The sequence below is a fragment of the Leptodactylus fuscus genome, chromosome 4, assembly GCF_031893055.1.
Source record: "Leptodactylus fuscus isolate aLepFus1 chromosome 4, aLepFus1.hap2, whole genome shotgun sequence".
In the NCBI taxonomy this organism is placed as follows: Eukaryota; Metazoa; Chordata; class Amphibia; order Anura; family Leptodactylidae; genus Leptodactylus; species Leptodactylus fuscus.
In genome coordinates this window covers 25,590,422-25,611,089 of record NC_134268.1, presented here as the reverse complement: position 1 = coordinate 25,611,089, position 20,668 = coordinate 25,590,422, and the positions used below count along the sequence as shown (strand labels likewise).

The 20,668-nt window shown below is 42.0% G+C and overlaps 1 protein-coding gene across 1 annotated transcript in view; it reads right to left on the bottom strand.

Annotated features, from left to right (window-relative positions):
• The window catches only part of CSMD3 (CUB and Sushi multiple domains 3), a 1,052,627-nt gene that overhangs the window by 175,231 nt on the left and 856,728 nt on the right, over positions 1–20,668 (bottom strand). Inside the window, exons 43-45 of the mRNA XM_075270295.1 lie at positions 20,333–20,521; positions 17,547–17,724; positions 7,295–7,440 (exon numbers count right to left, since the gene is read on the bottom strand). Coding sequence (XP_075126396.1) covers positions 7,295–7,440; positions 17,547–17,724; positions 20,333–20,521 — 513 coding nt within the window. The remainder of the gene's footprint in view (positions 1–7,294; positions 7,441–17,546; positions 17,725–20,332; positions 20,522–20,668) is intronic.

Below are 20,668 nucleotides of genomic sequence, written 5' to 3'. Positions count from 1 at the left end.
TTCGGCAGTCCAGCTGCTATGAAACTACAACTCCCAACTAGGGTTGAGCGATCGGGATCGGAAAAGATCGGATCCCAATCGAGCAAATTTCATGATCGGGATCGGCTGGAAAATGATCGGAAATCAGATTTTGAAATCTCAAGATTGGCTCAACCCTAAAAGTGACTTTTCCCATAAAGAAGCATTGACTAGGGTTGAGCAATCAGGATCAGAAAAGATTGGATTCCGATCGGCGATCAAGCAAATTTCACGATTGGGATCGGCTGGAAAATGATCAGAAATCGGATTTTAATATCGATCCTGAAATCTTAAGATCGGCTCAACCCTACTCCCAACATACTCCAGTCACTTCCATGGGAGTTCCAAGAACAGTAGAGCAAGTATGCATGCTGGGAGCTGTAGTTTTATAACAGCTGGATTGCCGAAGGTTGCCCTACCCTGCAGTAGAACCCAGCCCCACAAATAGATAGGTCAGGGTAACCTGGATCAAATAGTATTTTCTAGAGATGAGCGAATACTAATCGAAACAGCCGTTTTGAATAGCACGCTCCCATAGAGATGAATGGTCTGCATGCCGGGCGCTTCCACTCATTTCTATGAGAGTGTACTATTCGAAACGGCTGTTTCGAATAGTGTTCGCTCATCTCTAGTATTTTCCCATTATTTCCAATGTTGACTAAATATCACTGTTTTTTAATATGCAAATTAGGTCTTTAAAGCAACAAGAGCCAAATGTGTATGTTTGGGGCAGGTTGAGAAAAATAGTTGTTTAGTTCAACCGAAATCTATGGGTTACACCTCCATAATGTTCTTATTTCCCATAGATGGCACAATGTTATCAAGGAATAAATGTGAACTTAGTCTGATGCTCATATAAGGTATAGTAACTAGAGATGAGCGAACAGTGTTCTATCGAACACATGTTCGATCGGATATCAGGGTGTTCGCCATGTTCGAATCAAATCGAACACCGCGTGGTAAAGTGCGCCAAAATTCGATTCCCCTCCCACCTTCCCTGGCGCCTTTTTTGCACCAATAACAGCGCAGGGGAGGTGGGACAGGAACTACGACACCGGGGGCATTGAAAAAAATTGGAAAAAGTCATTGGCTGCCGAAATCAGGTGACCTCCATTTTAGACGAATAGTGGATTTCAAATCCGGGTCATATGAGAATGTGAACTTTGTGACTATGAGACAGGGATAGCTGTACAGGCAGGGATAGCTAGGGATAACCTTTATTTAGGGGGGAATGTTATTAAAAATAACTTTTTGGGGCTTTATCGGGTGTGTAATTATGATTTTTGTGAGATAAACTTTTTCCCATAGGGATGCATTGGCCAGCGCTGATTGGCCGAATTCCGTACTCTGGCCAATCAGTGCTGGCCAATGCATTCTATTAGCTTGATGAAGCAGAGTATGCACAAGGGTTCAAGCGCACCCTCGGCTCTGATGTAGGAGAGCCGAGGGTGCACTTGAACCCTTGTGCACCCTCGGCTCTGCTACATCAGAGCCGAGGGTGCGCTTGAACCCTTGTGCACACTCTGCTTCATCAAGCTAATAGAATGCATTGGCCAGCGCTGATTGGCCAATGCATTCTATTAGCCCGATGAAGTAGAGCTGAATGTGTGTGCTAAGCACACACATTCAGCTCTACTTCATCGGGCTAATAGAATGCATTGGCCAGTGCTGATTGGCCAGAGTACGGAATTCGGCCAATCAGCGCTGGCTCTGCTGGAGGAGGCGGAGTCTAAGATCGCTCCACACCAGTCTCCATTCAGGTCCGACCTTAGACTCCGCCTCCTCCAGCAGAGCCAGCGCTGATTGGCCGAATTCCGTACTCTGGCCAATCAGTACTGGCTAATGCATTGTATTGGCGTGATGAAGCAGTGCTGAATGTGTGTGCTTAACACACACATTCAGCTCTACTTCATCGGGCTAATAGAATGCATTGGCCAATCAGCGCTGGCCAATGCATTCTATTAGCGTGAACTGAGTTTGCACAGGGGTTCTAGTGCACCCTCGGCTCTGCTACATCAGATTGCTACATCTGATGTAGCAGTGCCGAGTGTGCATCAGATGTGTAGTTGAGCAAAACTGACTCAGCACTGCTAAGTCTCTGCATTCGCATAGGAATGCATTGGCCAGCCTTCGGCCAATCAGCGCTGGCTCTGCCGGAGGAGGCGGAGTCTAAGGTCGGACCTGAATGGAGACTGGTGTGGAGCGATCTTAGACTCCGCCTCCTCCAGCAGAGCCAGCGCTGATTGGTCGAGTTCCGTACTCTGGCCAATCAGCACTGGCCAATGCATTTCTATGGGGAAAAGTTAGCTTGCGAAAATCGCAAACTGACAGGGATTTCCATGAAATAAAGTGACTTTTATGCCCCCAGACATGCTTCCCCTGCTGTCCCAGTGTCATTCCAGGGTGTTGGTATCATTTCCTGGGGTGTCATAGTGGACTTGGTGACCCTCCAGACACGAATTTGGGTTTCCCCCTTAACGAGTTTATGTTCCCCATAGACTATAATGGGGTTCGAAACCCATTCGAACACTCGAACAGTGAGCGGCTGTTCGAATCGAATTTCGAATCTCGAACATTTTAGTGTTCGCTCATCTCTAATAGTAACTCTTCTGCAAAGACGGAGATGGAAGCAATCAGGGGCGTAACTTGAGGGGGTGCAGAGGGTGCAAAAGCCTTAGAGGCTCATAAGCACTGACACCAGTATTGAGATTGCCGCTTTCATCTGGCCCATAAGCCAAGGAGACCCACAGATTACCCTAAGCACACTAAGGTTGCTTAAACTCCTTAGCCGCCATAACCATCACTATCAAGAATCCGCTGTAGGGATGAGGTAGGGGCCCCGGACAAGCGATTGCACCAGGGCCTACAAGACTTTAGTTACGCCACTGGAAGAAATAAAGATCGGAGCTCGTGTTGGTATGGACCAGCCTGGGCTAGAAGCCCCCATCCCTATTATGTTTGCTGTTACCGATTCGAAAGTTCCTCTACTTCTGGCTTCTACATCCATAGGCAGTTTTCGAAGTGATGCTGTATCACATCCATTTACTGTTGGGTTACTCGTATGCTCGGATTTATTTGAAGAGAAGCCTGGAACAGCTATCCTTGGTCTTTTGCATTATGCTCTGGGACTTGGAGAGGGTTCAGCGCTTTCTCCAGAATGCTGACCTGTCACTGGTCGGTGACAGCTTGCTCGTCCATTTGTCTTGCTAATCACATCGGATCTTACTGTGATAGAACAAAGGTCCTTCACAATTATGTGATAACTGTAGAACTTGGGCGTATAAGAAAAAGGTTATCGCTGGTTTAATTAACACTTTTGTAATGCGAGAGATTCTTTGCGTTTTGATTTTACTTAATTTTGGACAATAATTTTTAACAGTCTCAATTTGATCATTTATTACATAAATTATCCAAAGAGAACCAGTTAAGCAGGAAGATCATACACGCTAGAAGATGGTAGATTAATGTTTTTAATATGTAATTACCTAAAAAATTACCGTTCATATTATTTAAAATTAGGATTTATTATGAATGTAGAATTTTCACTCTTACTGTAATATTTGCCTCTTCTTTTTAATATTTTTTTATTAATAACTTATTAGAGGATTTGCAGAGTAGAATCTGAATATTTCCAAACCATATTAAACTCTAATGTAGGAAACATGGAGCATAGTGTAATATGGACAATGGGCTTAGGGAAGATGGGACGATGGGCAGGGAAATGGTATAAGAGCTGTAATGTGGATATGCAAACCAGTAGTATGCCACAAATGGGCCAAGTTGAGGCAAATTTTTGGTTGCTTTCTAGGTGCATCCACCTTGATAAATGTTGACTGATGTTTGGCTGATCATGCCAAGCATTGGAATTTTTGGACCATAGCAGTGATGTAACTAGGAACGGTGGGCCCCCATGGCGAACTTTTAACATGGGGCCTCCCCTAACCAACGCCGAAGACCCGGACCGACCCTGCATTCCTACGAGCACTATTATGCCCCATAGTGGCCCCTGCACACAGTATTATACCCCATAGTGTCCCATGCACACAGTATTATACCCCATAGTGGCCCATGCACACAGTATTATACCCCATAGTGGCCCCTGCACACATCATTATATACCATAAAGGCCCCTGCATACAGCATTATACCCCTTCACCCAGTATTATGCCTCATTGTGGCCTTCACCCAGTATTATGCCCCATTTTGGACACCCATGAACAATTATTATACTTTAGGGTCTTTTCAGACCTCAGAGTATAATTATCGGAGACCCGGGAGGGATACAAACATAAAATAACACTGCTACTGTTACCTCTCTCTGGCTCCACAGCACTCCCCGCTGATGGCAGCCATCTTCAATGACGTCCGGGACATCACATGACCTGGGGGGCCTGCGTTGCAATGTATAAGAACGCAGAACCTGGTCATGTGACGTCAGGGACTTCACACAAGTAGGCCCGAAGCCTGTCCAGAGAGGTAACACTGTTTTTTTGTTTTTTTTAATGTTCCCTTACCTATCATGGGCTTCTGATCATTATACTCGGGGGTATGAAAAGACCCCTGGGAATAATAATAGTGTTTGTGGGGCCCACGGCGTCACTTACCGATCCCGGCCCCTGCCAGGATCGGTAAGTAAATAGGGCCCATTACTGGCTGGAGTAACTCCAGCTGGTAACAGCCTATTAAAAAGAAAGAATAAAAAAACGCAGCGGCTGTCGCTGGGCCCCCTAGTGTCCCGAGCCCACTGTTACCCCAGTAGTTACGCCCCTGGACAACAGCCAGTCGAAATTTTCCAGCGTAGCCGATCTGTTTTTTTCAGACTAACGTCATTGTCATTGGCCATGATGAATGACCATTTGTCACTTGTCACATTTCCATCTGTTTGTCAATCGAAATGGTGGAATTGACCATTTTGTCTAATGAAAATCTAATGTGCATGGCCAGATTTAGCAAGTAAAACAGGACACTTCACCACTTCACACTTTCTCGCATCCAACATTTTTCCTACATCAGTACATGAACTATTTTCTGTAGTTTTATCTGTTCTGTTTCTCTCTCCTCACCATCTCACCGCCATCATTTGTATACAGCAGACATAGGTGCTCTGGGAATTAGTAGGAACTATTAGCAACTTATCTGTACTGTAAACCCACAGGTAAAACAAGCCAGACATTGCTAAAAATTACAATTCCAGCAAGGTCAAAATAGGTTATCGTCATGAGGATGTTTCAGTGAACTTGAACGCTGAACTGCACGGGGAATAGAACTTAAATGTAAGAGAAGATAGTCAAGGTTAAATGAAAGACACTGACACTGCGGGAAGAAAAGTGCTAGACTGTCTGCTTACACTAACACACACAGAAGACACTAACCAATGTAAAGTTCACAATATACAGCAAGTACAATGGAACTACCTATGTTGTATCATACAATAACCATATAACGGCTGAAGCACATTTTACATTTGTCTCTCAACCAGGGGGTTTGTTCAATAAACAGCAGTCTTCTCCCTCCCCCATCCATTGCAGATACTGTTCTGCAATTCTACATAGAGTAACTATGCAATTTGAAATATCTGAGAAAAGTCCAAGGGACCATAATATTTGATATTCGGTAATACTGGGCAGGTACATGCAACCATGCAAACAAGAAAAAAATATATATATCTATGACCACAGTCAGCTCTCTTTCTGTGAACAATATCCCATCTGTATCCACATAAGCAGCCATAATTAGATATAAGTATATAGAAAACTTTTCTTCTATTGTAAGCTGTGAGATTTGCAGAATTCTTAGACTTTTGCACACAGCTACAGTTTACCGACATACCTGTGCAGGCTGTAGGGGATTGTAGGGTTATAGGATGGACTGATGTCTTCATCCAACCTCATCTAATAAGTAACTATGTAACCCCTCTATTCCCTGGAATCAGCTGCTACAGGGCTCGCCACCTGCTTTTTTTTTTTTTGTTTAATAGGCCATTACCTACTGGAGTAATCCCTGCAGGTAAGGGGCCTTATCTACTTATCGATTCCTGATCCCATTCATGGCCACCTCTGCTTCCCCTTTTGCCCTCCAGGGGGCCTCTTGTTTCCATATCACGTAGCTGGGGCCCCCTAGAGGAATGAAGGGAAAGCAGAAGTGGCTGTGAATGGGAGCAGTAATCCGTAAATAAGGGAGTGGGCCTGCAGAAAGAGTATTTGTTGGGTGAACCCCAACAAAAACTGCTATTATTATACTCTATGGTCTCTTCAGACCACAGACTATAATGATTGGAGGCCCAGGGGAGGTGAGCAACCATAAAAACTAATGATACTCTCCACTCTGGCACAACTCCATGCTATCTTCAACCTCTGTAGTGAAGTCACAGATGTAACGTGGGTCAGGCCATCGTAACAACACATAATGATGCTGGTGTAATGTTATTGAAGAGGGTTTTTATGTTTGTCACCTCCTCTGGGCCTCCAATCGTTATATTCTGTGGTCTGAAAAGTTTGTGTGCATTATTTGCAACCATAGGGGCCTTAATGGGACATAATACTGTGTACAGGGGATGCTACTGAACATTTTACTCGGTGACACTGTACTGTGTGTAGGGGCCACTATGAGTGACTATACTATGTGTAGGGGCCACTTTGGGACATTATATTGTGTGTAGGGTCCATATGGAACATTATTCTGTGTGTATGGGCCACTGTGTAACACTATGCTGTGTGTAAGGTCCACTATGGGACATTATATTGTGTGGAGGGGCTGCTATGGGACATTTGGATATTATACTGTCTAGGGGCCACTTTGGGAGGCCAGGAAATGGTGCACTATGCCATGAGGGGAAGGCCAAGTTAAAAGTTTGCTATGGGGCCCAGTCATTGCCCGTTACGCCCCTGGCTAGAATGGAATGTATCCATGGACTGACTTCCTTGGTAACAAACCACCCAGTGGCAGGAAATTTAGAGAGGTTTTTCAGAAAAAAAGTCACATTTTTAATAAAAGTGCATTACATTTTCTTCCATCAAGAGATTAAGAAACAAGAGTAAATGGTCTGAGAAGTTAGTGACCGTTTCTGGTTTGCAAAGAAACATTAGTAAATTCCTATTATAGAAGTCAGGGGAAATTCCCTAGAGGCTGAATTGTGAAACGTGATATAAGTTACCAACATTATATTCGCCGCTTTATGGAGACATTTCTCTGTTAAGAGCTAGAGGATAAAATAACGTGACATTGGCCATTATTATATATTAGGTAGCAATGTCCTCACTGCCAAAAACATACTCACCATGGTAGCTAAGGACAAAAAACCCACTTGTTGTGAAGTCACTATGGAACTTGATCAGAACTTGGTTTGAGGTGCTATAAACAGACTCTAGCGCGGTATTGCCACTAAACTGCCCAATCTGAGGAGATGTCTGGTCTGGACCATCCCTAAAAGACATAAAAAGTTAAAATCAATGTTATTTCTGATGCCTTTTCAACTCATTTTTTAATTTTTTTATGGTAAACTCATTTCAAAAACATCAGAATCAGAAGTAGGTGACCGACGTGTCTCCTAAACACTAATGATACAGATATTGGTGACTCTTCATCTCCAGGAAACCATCACAAGCATGGATGAGCCTTTATATGGTAAACTCCAGTGCACTAGAATGGATAAAGATAAAAACTCAGTGATACCATAAGACGACATATGAACATTTTCAGACTCACCAGAACCTAACATATTAGCCCAGTCCCTCGGCCAGGTTCACACAGGGGGGTTTGGTCCAGATTTTGAAGTGGAGGCTGCCTTAGAATCCAATCCAAGGAATGGCTAGCCGTTCCCGGATGCCGATGCAGTGCATACAGTACAGCGGCATCCAGTCGCGGCATTCCGCTCTGGATTAGGCCCAAATGGACAGACGTCCGCAGCTGAATCAGCTTGAATAAAGGGCAAGTTGCTTCATTTTTCCATTGAATTCCATTGAAATGGGAGGTGGTTTTTGGCGTGGATTCCTTCAAAATCTGGAACACCCGCTTCTTTGGAGAAATGAGGATGTTCCCACTTACTTCTATGGAACAATGGCAACATCCTTTTTGCTACAAAAACAGCAATATTTCTGCAATGGAAACAATGAGGAGCAAGAGGGAAACACTTTCTGATACAGGTGACCCTAACCTGACTGCCTGTGCGACTAGGTTGATATTACATTTTTGGCAACTTTCTTTTTCTTGATGCCCTCTGTTATGTCAGTCCAGGTAGCTGCAACGGGGCTAAGGGATAGCAGTAGGGAATCTCGCCCTGCACTACTCCCACTAGCTATCCCGGTCCCTGCCTCACGGGTGTGGGTCGGCTGTACTCAGGCTAAGCCTGACCCCGACAGCTCCTCTCTCACTGATTCCGTAGGCCTAGAGGGAAGTGGGAGAAGGAATGCCCTATAAGACCTCTAGGGACTGGAGACTAAAGGGGGTCACCCCTAACGAACAAGTGAAGCTGCTACTGACAGGGACTGACAAGGGTGTGCGCTGACTAACAACACAAGCAGCACACAGGAAAAATGTGGGAAAGGATTCCCCCAAACCAATATGGGAAGGAACTTTACATTAGGAAACAAACACAGGGAAACTGAGTAGAAATCCAAGGATAAGGCAATTCACTCACACAGTCAATTTTACACAGAGGGAGGATTGGTGAACACAGAAGGGAAAACACACAAACCAACTCGTTCACCCAAACCTCCCAAAAATCAACCACGGAACTTCCTCTATCCCAGATCACCACCTACTCCTCCTGCTAAGGCCTAGCTCTGTAAAAGCGACACTCAGCACAGAACCATGGGAGGCATGGGTTTAAATACAGAGTAGAGACCACTCCTCCCAGGTGCAAATGGGAGGACAGACTAATCAACCAGGAGATAAAGCTGCCTACCATCAGTGCGCACGTGCAAGTCAGAAGGTGTGCACCAATACTCACGACAGGACAACCCCGCAGCGCCAGGATGCCACCCCAGACACTGCGCAGCCAAAAACTCCCCAGGTAAGAAAAATAGAAATTAAAGAACCTAAATACTCCTAACACCCTCTTATGATAAGTTCATACTACTGTTAGGGTTTCTGTTCTTCGGGGACCCAAAAAAACTCAAACCCAATCCACTCAAAAAGTGAGTAATTTCAGGTGAATTTCCATTCAAAAATGCAAGGAAGTCAGATGTTAGCACAGTAGTGAAAGTTTGGAAACAAATTTTTATACACTTACAGAAATATTACCATTTTTCAATTTCTCTAAACAGATTTTTTTATGAACAGAGCAACAGGTAGTGCATATTGCATGTTCAAATAAGAAAAAGTGGGCACTGGGCAAGCGTGATCGTGTTAGTAGGTTCCATTAAATTCCAAAAATTCTGAAAAACGAATTCAATTCAACCAATACATTTTCATTTATAATTGGAAAGAAAAATGTCAATATCTGTGTAAAAGAACAGAATTGCCAGACACTGACTACTACAATTCAGATTTACTAATATAGGGCCATTTTATATTGTAGGTGCCATCTTTATAAGACTAGAAAATCATGAAGTCTCATAACAAAGAGGGATAGTCTGACCATTTACTAAAGTTACATACATGTTATACACATACAACATTTTCTAGCATAGTTCCTTTTTCCAATGCCACAGAAAGCAGTAACATGGAATGAGTTGATCTTTACTTTTTCGCGTGAGTTCAATATGAAAAAAATAAGCATGGTGGAGTCTCCACTCACGAAATATGAATGGTCAACTTTGCAAACTCGAACAAAAATTTTATAAATTTAGATTCTACCCCTGGGACCAATGTGCACTATGTGGCTATATGATAATTGACGAAAAAAATATATATAAAAAATGCTATATGAAAATAAAATTCTCTACAAGTCCATGGAAATCAGCAATTCTTTATACAAAACTCTGTCTAGCTGTAAGTCTGACTTCAGGAGGAATACCCCAATGGCTGTATCCGTAAGAGTATTAAGATCCATGCAGTTGTCTGCCAGTCAAAATGTAGAGGATTAGGAGGATATTAAAATGGATTTCCAGGATTAATTTTAATTTTAAAAAAAACTAAGCTCCTGAAATTTATTAATTTTTTTTTTTTAATTTTTTTTTAAAAAAGCAACAATTATCCATCTATTTAATCTTTGTTTGTTCTAGAACCGCCACCCTGATGATTCCCTTGGAATTGTTGACTTCTCCTACAGTGATGATATGTTGTACACGCTTGCATGACTACTCAAGTTCTACACTGTCCTTAGAGTTGATATATGGCAGCGAGATGAGGCCAGTGATTGGCTGACATAGTCATGTGTTTGACACGTCATCATCACACGGCAAGTCAAGAAGGCTAGAGTTAACCACTGGAACAGAAGGTCTTACATGGTTGAATTTTTATTTTTAAAGTATTGTCTGCTTTTAGACTTCTTTTTAATACTAAACAATCCGTACAAATGCTTACAAAATTTTTGTAAAAAAAAAAAAAAAATTGATTTAGGAATATGACTCGCACAGACTAATAAACACTGTGGCAAATCAGTCTTCTTTCTAATTTTTAACCCTCATTTCTAGGCTTAGTGTTTCTTTAATTATTCCACCTTCCATATATTGGAAATTCTGCTTTATTAAAAGGCAAAAATGTGAAAAAATATTTTCTAATAATGGTAAAACTATTTGACTATTTACCAAACTATTATGACTATTATGCGTGTCTATGGAGAGTCACTTTTATTGCATCTGGCTGCATATTTTAGGCTGGATCACAGTAAGTGGAAGAAAATTTAATATTATCTATAAATTTTAATTTCCTTGCTACACACTTTCAACTTCTATTTTAGTTGCAAAACTTCTGAAATGCCACAATGTCACACAGTTCAGGTGCGGTGGTTGTATTTAATATACAGACGGTCAACTGCATTTAACTCAGGCCGCTTTAAATAAATGTCACATTCATTGGGAAAGCGCATTCATAATTTTGCTAAAAAGTAGCAGAAACTTGTTTTTCTATTACTGGAATACGGCTGGGTGAGTCTAGAACCCGATATAATGTAGCTGTCCATAGAAGGAAACCACTGGAAAGGCTGCACCTACCTTTACACTAGTACCCCAAACCCTTGCCCTAACACTTCCTTTCTTATTAAATACTCGATATTCAATATTTGTTTCAAGTAGCCCCGCAATAGTCGACTACTCGAATCGAATATCAAATCCTATTATACTCTATGGGGGAAAAATGCTCGTTTCCGGGGTAGGCAACGTTCGCTCAAACTGAACTTACCAAGTCCACGAGTGAGGGTCGGGCTGGATTCTCCGAGAGGTCTTCTCCATGCAGCATCTCCGCGTCATCATCCGGCAATGAATTCACTCTGCTAGGCATCGGACCTGGGCATAGACGACTGCGCATGCCCGCACTACAAGAAAATGGCCACTTACAGTCAAAGCGGCCATTTTCTTGTGGCGCGGGCATGCGCAGTGGGCTCTGCCCAGGCCCGATGCCTAGCAGAGTGAATTCAGAGCCGGAAGATGCCGCAGAAAGGAGAAGACTTCTGAAGGTAGGAGAAGAACCAGCGTTGATTGGACGACTGAATAGCATTCGGCCAATCAACGTTGGTTCTGCATAGAATTTTTCCATTCGAATAGCGAGTGGTACTCGATCGAGTATGAGTATTTCGAATACCGTAGTATTTGATCGAATACTACTCGCTCATCTCTAGCTACAAGTTCTTTACTTTAACTATTAGACATTTTCATTTTTGTCTGAAGCATGTCGGATAAGACTAGAGATGGATGAACGTCATAAAATTCACTTTGCAAATATTGGCTTGTTCGATTTGCAAAAATACTATAGGGGTGCCTTAAAAGTATAATAAGCATCATAACACTGATTTCCTACAGGTGACCGCTGAGGTCCAGTCACAGGCCTCTGTAGTCCTCCAGGACCTGAGACGTCGTCACCCAGGAAGCTTAAAGATGACAGAAGACAACTATGATGGAGCAGCAGATGCAGTAAGATAGCCGAGAAGAGGTAATGGAAGAGGAGTATACCAATAGCAAAGTGTTTTTGAGCTTCCTTAATGGACTTTTACCAATGGAATAAGAATAGTACATGAGTAACACGAGTCATTCATCTTGTCAGTCAAGTGTTTAGTGTTTTTTTTTACCAATTATTTTCTTCTTGGGTAATTGAAGAAAAATGAATCCCACTTAGAAAACTAAATGTCCTCATTTCTACTTCTTTCTATGATTTTACTGTATTCAGGGAAATCTTTAAGTGGCCAAATACATATTTTACTGAAGTGATAAGTAGCAAGCACTTTATCCTCGTTGAATCTGATTTCTTTAGTCGGCATTACAAGTTGTGGATATTGTAGGATATTTATATCACTTGTATTTTTACTTTGCTCATTCAGTTCATTTCTGCTCTTACAAGTATAAAACACCTTTAGTAGTAATACTTAAATGCTTTGCTGAATATGGACTTGACAATTCTGTTAGCAGATACTGACATTTTTGGAAAAAAAAAAACTTTTTAATGGGGGTTATACACCTACATTTTGCCTTCTTCTGGATCAACACTGTAGGGAATTGTAGGGTTATAGGTTGGACTTGACGGACTGATGTCTTCATCCAACCTCATCTACTATGTAACTATGTAACAAGGGACTTAAATCATAGGGAACATTGAGGAGGAGAGAACAATAAAAGATTTTTTTTTTTTTCCAAGATGGCGCCGCATGAGTGGCAGCCTCGATACAGAGCAGAGCTCCAAGCTGAGAACAATTGTTTATCTTTCTTTTTTCACTCTTTTTGTCTGTATCTTCAAGAATCCTCAACTCAAGCAACCTAGCACTATGAATTAGCTAACTAAATTAAATGGAAGAACCTGCGGACTTTTTTGTTTGTGTCTTTTGTTTAGGCTTGGAAGATACCTGCTCAGCTGGAATTTCTGGTGTACATGTGCCTTGTTACCATTCCTCCATGAGCTAAGGAAAGCATGGACAACATAAGGCAGACAAAGCATGGAGGAGAAACCTGCATGAAACTGCAGACCTCTTTCAAGAAAATGTTTTTGGTGTCTATTGCTTATGCATGGAAGATGCCTGCAGTCGGCTGACTGGTATTTCTTTCTTTTACTATAGACACGTGGGAATAATCAGCACCTTGGATGGCTTCAGATTTCTTTGGGCAGATAAAACACATGACGGGTAAGAAGATAGGTGGAAGGCTTGCGATGAAGGATGGGGTACTTTTTGGGACATTTTTGTGGTTAAGTAACAATAGTGCTGATGCAAGATATCGAACTATCAGCTGAGCATGAGATCTCACTACCTACCAAAGAAGCTACCACGTTATCGTGATATCTGCATATGTCCCCCACCTTTGCAAAAAAACTGTTTCTGCCTGTTATGTCTACATACTGTGACCCCTCCTCATGTCCTCCAACCACGGTCGGGCTGTATTATCAACATCACTTTGCACAGAGAACTAAATGATCCTGCAGTTTGTCTTTTTTTTCTGTCTTTTTAGTTGTTATGACTCCTAGTATCTCTCTATCTGCCATGAGCTTGTATGTGTTTTTCTCTTGTTATATATTACTGTGGTATCCATGATGCTGTATTACAATGAATTGTGGGACTATTAGAGTCCCATTGTGGGACTATTAAAGGATTATCTTATCTTATCTATATACACAAAAATGCTATGACCCTAGGGACTTAAAGTGGTATTATGGAAATAATATTAATTTCATTACCCCATTAATATGGCATGTTAGGTAAGAAAAAGTTTCCTAATTGCATCTGCGAGTTTGACGTGCAAAGTTGGCCATATACCTTCCAGCTGAGCCCACTTATTTCGGAGAGAGTTCTTGGCTCTCAGCCAAGTCAAGCATGCATGTATATGGAGGAAATGGTGTTGACCAAACAAAAAGTTTTATGGAAAGATCTGAGTAATTATTCAAAAACAGAAAAAAAGGATAAAACATAAGTCAGCTGGGCTCTAAAGGTTCAAAAAGCCCCACTGTCAATGGCAGAAGATTCTAATCTGTACCAGGTTCTCTGCCTACCCGGTTCCATTTATAACACTGCTGTCTTCTTATTTGGACAAGTGGTCTTTGGAAACCCTCAACGAGAAGGGCCAGCTAACTCCCCACCCATTTTATCTATAACTCTGCCAATGCCAAGATCCTTCAAGAAGGCTGTGCGTGAATGATGACGTCCTGGATCTGCCACCATTCTCTGCCCTAGTAGCAGTTGTGACTACATACCATTAGGACATAGGTCATCTTCTCACCAGGTAACCAGGAATTCTTCGCTACCATTTCATATATGCTTTATATGAGCACTAGATTCATCTGTATGCCTTAAGAACGGTGAACTATGGCATTTAACATTGGATTATGTGATAGTGATGGAAGGAAAGCTCATGTATCACCATCAAAGAAGCAATGACTAAGATCATGCGGAATATCTGTAAGCTGTAAGGAAAGATAAACTCGGTACACATAGACTGTATCTGTAGTATCTCTAGTGTCCTAGGATTGTAAGATCTCAGATCAGACAACTAAGCTCTGACATAAACATTTATTTGGAGATAAATAACAGCTTCAAAAGATGGAAAGCAGCAATACATATGAGACATGCTCCGACGCCGGGTACAGCCATACTACGAGTCGGTGGCAAAAGCCAAGATATAGTCAGGTAGATTTTTTTATTCCATTATTTTAAAGGGCATCTCTGATCTTTAAGACTTGTGGGGTTGCTCTATTACCTTGCAGCACTAGGGACCTGAATCTAAAAATATAACCAAAGGAAGCAATTGCAGGGATCATGTATGTTATCTGTAACAGCTCACATTACCCTTCTCGTACTCTTGGACACAGTGCAGATGCTGCTGTAATCATAGGAATTTATTGTCTAGTTATAGACACGCTTTCTATAATTTAGCGTCAGTAGCAAACCTATTACAAATCAATGATAAAATATTTAATTTTTGTGTTAAAAGGACCTTCTGTCCAGTAAGGTAGGGTGTGTTTTCTTTCATTTTAAAATGGTCTCTCTATAAAATTTAACCTTTTTTTTTAAAATTGATTAGCTTTGTTACCTTGCAGCCGTGTGGCTATTGGGTCCAGTCAAGGACATTATTTGCAGGGAGTTTGTATGTTCTCTCCAAATGTTTATAAATATAAAACAGCTCATATTACACTTTCAAGTATACAGTGCAGAGGCTGCTGTAAGTAAAGGAATTTTTTTGATATTATTTTAAAGGGTGACACTATTTTTTAACACTTCTAAGCACGGTCTAATTGGTTAGCTGTTATCTTGCAGTACTGGGGTCTTGATTCTAAACCCAAACAAAGGAAGCCAATACAGGGGAGCTTGTATGTCCCCCCCCCCCCTAACACTCCCCTGCTAGAACTCTTTTACACACTCCTTGAATCAGTGCAGAGACTTCTGCAATTACAGGGAGTCAATTGCAGACATGATTCGTGCGGGCAGTGCGCGGCAATCATACGGACCACATTATAGTCTATGCGCTTGCAATTGTGTTTGCATTCCGAGGGGTCTCCATGTGGACTCTCCATGGATGGAATACAAAAGCCAATGTAAATGAGGGGTTACAGTCACAGATACTGCAACTCCCTTTTTGGTTTAGATTAAGATTTGGTTAAGATCAGTTGCCGTGATGTACGCTACGATTTTACCAGCCCAAACAGTAGTAGCCTAGTATTTGGTATTAATAATGCTGTGTCTTTGCATACCCATGTGCACCTTTTACTACAATAGGGTATATTTAGTATAGCTTTGGCGGTGCATCTTTGCACATCTTAGTAGATCTTTTACCGAAAAAAAAATTCCAACTTGCTAGATGTGCACATGACTTCTCAGAAAAGTTAGTGTAGTTTTTTTAGCTGGACACAAAGTCCTGTATGTCCGACTTTGTGTTTGGCTAAAATAAACAGTTTCTCCGCAGACAGGCAGCAGGCGAACACCAGCGGTCACTAGGGTTGAGCGATCGTGTTCGGAAAAGATCAGATTCCGACCGGCGATCGAGAAAATTTCACGATCAGAATTCCGAACACGATCTTTTTAGGTGGGATCGAGATCGGTGATTATTTCCCACAATGCTTTGCTACTGGCCAAGCATTGTGGGAAAAGCTGAGCGGTTCCATAGGAATGAATGGAAGCAGACGGCACACAGCCTTAACCCCCTGCGCGCAAGCTGCGTCCATTCATTCTAATGGGAGACTAGCTAACATCTCTATTAGCTACTTACCTGCAGAGATGACTGGTCCAGTGCCCAGTGTTCTCGTTCTTCTTCGCCTCACTGCCCCTGCTTCTCAGGTTAGTGTTAAAGCGTTATGAAGAAGGCGGGGCTTGTGGCTTAAGAGAGTGTGGGCGGCTACTGGGAGGGGAAACATCACGTCTCCCCGCCCTGTACCCACCCACACTCTCCTAACCTGGGACGCGGGGGCAGTGAGGCAAAGAAGAACAAGAACACCGGGCACCGGACCAGCTATCTCTGCAGGTAAGTGGACACTGGGGGGGACTAAGTAGCCAGAGGATTAAAAAAAAAAATCCTCTGGCTACTTAGTGATTAAAAAAAATCACTACACAGTGTGGAGTCTAACAATTAAAGCGTTCAATTGTTAGATTCCATGCTGTATAATGAATAGGATTGTTTTTAAAATCCGATCTCCGATTAGTAAAAAAATCCCATTGACTTGCATTGGATCGGAATTGGGATCGAGATCGGGTTTGAATGAAAAATGATCGGAAATCGGATTTCAAAATCGATCCTGTCAAGATCGGCTCAAGCCGAGGGGTCACCTTTACAAACTCATTCAAGTGACCAATTCAAACCTGATCATCGGGTTTCCGTCTCCTGTTCAGTTTCGCTGGGGCTGAAGACGGAATCTTGACGGAGAGTCTGCTCCATGTCTACACATGTGCAAGGCTGACATTTCATAGGAGGAAACGGAATGTAGTAACAAGCATGAACGTGATGGTACAGAATACTAAAAAACAGGAAACATTACTTATTTGTTTGCTTACTTATGTAACACCATCATATTCGGCAGCGTTTTACAGACTTTGTCAGTCCCATATAGGGCTCACCATCTAAATTCCTTATCAGTATGTCTTTGGGGTGTAGGAGGAAACCAAAGTAAACCCACACAAACACGGGGAGCAGATATAAACTGCTGCAGAAGTTGTTGATGCAATCTAGGACTATATTGCTAACCACTGAGCCATTCAGCTGAGCTGAGTAACAATCACTCTATATGCTTTTTTTGGGCAGCCGTAGAGTTTGCAACCAATTGACAGAAGAGAACTCGTGGGCTTTTAATATCACATCTCTAAAAGGCATCCTGTTTGATCAGAAAAGCAGTACTTGAAAATCCAGAATTTTCTATGATTAATTGCACTGTAATAATAAATGCAGATTAAAGAGAAGAACAAGAAAATAAGGGAATCATTAAGCAGCTGCTTCATCAACCCAAAAATAAGTCATAAATCTGCTTACCACACAGTAATGAAGTCATAAATGGGCTCCGTCTGAAGGACCGTGAAATTGATGTATATTCCATTTCCTGGAGCGACTCGGACCAGCCAAAAGCAGTCTTGAAAGTTTGGGTACTCGTCTGGATATCCAGGAGAGTAAATAGTACCATTCATTGCCGTTATATTTCCTCCACAGAGAGCTGCGAAAGAGTTCAACAAACAAAGATGGTAAGGACCTGCTGTAAATACTTAAGTCTGTGGGACTTCATGAGAGACATGCTAAAGAGCCTGTCAAGTGCGTGTACTTGAGTCATCCAAGTTGCTAAGCTGCAGGCAAAGAAGAATTATTACAGCTATAGAAAGCGAGTTTTTGTATTATCCCGAGGAAATTAAATGACAGGTTGTGAGGAACCCAACAAAAGGAAATGAGATGTTCTTAAAAACTGAAATTTAAACCTAATAAGAGCCACAATTCTGCTGTGTAATCTGTTATTTTCTACGGCTTGTATTAAAAACTAGTTAAAATCGGGGGAACGGAACCTTGGTAAAGTATTTTACAGGAAAGCTTTGCTGTAGAACTTTTCTCCTTAAGGCTACGGCCCTGCGAGTCGTAAACACAGCGCTAAAGCGCTGCGGGAACAACCACAGCGTGAACGCTTTGCGGTTCTTCCTGCAGCGCTTTGAATAGAAAGTTCAGAGTTTTCCTCCGCGGACTTTCTGTTTCAATTCTATCCATGGGAAAGCTGCCTGCGTTTCTGTAGATATAATTGACATGCTGCCATTTATAAAACCGCAACGGTTTTTGAAATAGCAGCATGTCTACTCTGCAATTTTTTTTTTCTGCAAAGTGGGCATAGGATTCGCATGAATCCCATCCACTTTGCAAGTACTGTAAGACCCCGTGAATTTTCCCGCAATGTGGGGCTTCAGCCTAAAGCTGAGGCCCCATGTTACGGAAACATAACTGTTTTTGTTGCAGATTTTGCTGCTATGTTTGAGCCAAAGTCAGGGATGGCTCCAAAAAGAATGGAAAATGTAAAGGAAGCTCTTAGAATTTTCCCTTATGTTCATTCCAATCCTGACCTTGGCACGAAGAAACACATTGCGGAAATGCAGCTTTTTTTGTTGCAGATTTTGATGCGATTTTTTGAGCCAAAGCCAGGAGTAGAGTGAGCAGAAGGCATAAGAACTTTATATATCTCCCATTCCATTTGTAGCCATTCTTGGCTTTGGCTCAAAAAACCACAACAGCAACAAAAAAAAAAGCTGTTTCCGCAACGTGGGGCTTTAGCAGAAAAAACACATTGAAGAATACTGTGAAAAAAATACAATGCACTTTGATGCATTTTCATCTGCAATGGTTTTTAGCTGTGTTTTGCTAAATGGCGTCCTAGCCTTGGGGGCTGAGGCCCCATGTTGTGGAAATGCATCTTTTTTTTGTTGCAGATTTTGTTGCGGTTTTTTTGAGCCATAGCCAGGAGTGGATTGAGCAAAAGGTCAAAGCATAAGTACTTACTAGATATTGCCCATTACTTTTGTAGCCATTCTTGGCTTTGGCAAAAAAAAAATGCACCGAAATTTGCAACAAAAAAGCTGCGTTTCGGCAATGTGGAGCATTAGCCTAAGGCGAGTCGGAAACACCCGATTTTCCCATTTAACAGTTAACGCAAAGTGGATGGGATTCTTGCAAATCCCTTGCCCACTTTGCGGTAAAAACTGTGGCGCAGAAATGCTGCAATTTCCAAAACTGGCGCATTTTGGGGAATCGCAGCATGTCAATTATATTTACAGAAACGCCAGCGGTTTCCCCATAGGTATAATTGAAACAGACAGTCCCGCCGCGGTTTTTCCCACAGTGCTTTAGCGCTGCAGATTGTCCCGTGGGGCCTTAGCCTAAAGGAGTTTTCCTACAAAATCAATGTATCCCCTATTCTGTAAGTTGTAGATCAGTGGGGGTCCAACTGCTGGGAGTCTCCCCATCATGAGAACAGTGTTTATGCTCCTGATCAGTTACGGTCCCTGCAATCACACCCCACCAATCACAAAAATAGGGGTGCTTTGATGCCAGGGCTCTGCATTACTTGAATCAGTGCAGAAGCTGCTAAACTCCCAGGACTTTATTGGTGCATCTTGCATTCCTGGTAGTCCATGATATTTTAGTTACTTCAGCTATCTTTTTCTCTATCTGATCCTGCAGTAGCAGGGAGGGAGTAAAGTGAGGCAGTAATTAAGTTCTTCTTATCTGCTCCGCACTGAAATGACTAGAGTGAATAAAGACAGCACAGAGCACTTGGACTTTATTTCTAGAGTAGAAACTTGTGTTTGGACACTGGAATACAATTTCTTACCAGAGGATGTATGGTTGAAATACTAATAAAACGTACAAAATTTTCAGAGAATGCTTCAGGTTGGGAGATACACGTCAGAAGATGAAACATGTAAGTTAGCAACAGACATCTAGTAAAGCCCTATTACACTTTCTTCTGGGGTGGGTAATATTTTTGTAATTTTCTGCACTTTTTTGATATTCAGAGTATCCTCTGGTTTCACCGGTTCCACTTGGACAAGGCTACAAAGAGCAATAGCCATTGGCTTTAACAGAATCGTGTCTACTCTTAACACACTGATGTTTTCCTTTAACATATGACTTCTTAAAGGAACTCTACACATAGAAGTGACAATACTGCAGACGTATCAGCGGGGAAAGCTCTGGCTACAGGTAGTTACATACGTACGTATTTGTCAGACTGTATAAATCACATTTCTCCGCTACTTTTTCACAAACACTAGTAAATCTAAGTACTTTACCATCACAGCGAGGTATTGGATGATTCCAGTTTCGGCTCACTCCATGTAGACACGTGAGGGCAGATTCTCCGATCAAGGAATAACCAGGGTAACACTCAAATGATATAGTGTGTCCCACGGTGAAATCACTCCCAATTACAAATCCATTCCGAAACGGCCGAGGATCAGGACAACTCTGCAGCTGGTACGCTGGGAAGAGAAACAGAAGACACTTATAAAGCTTGTATCAGCTGTCCAAACAAGAGAAATCACACAGGTAGAGGATGCTGCATTAGTCAACCCATTTACATTGCAAAAAAAAAACCTTTATAATCCGTGCATGATGCATCAAACTTA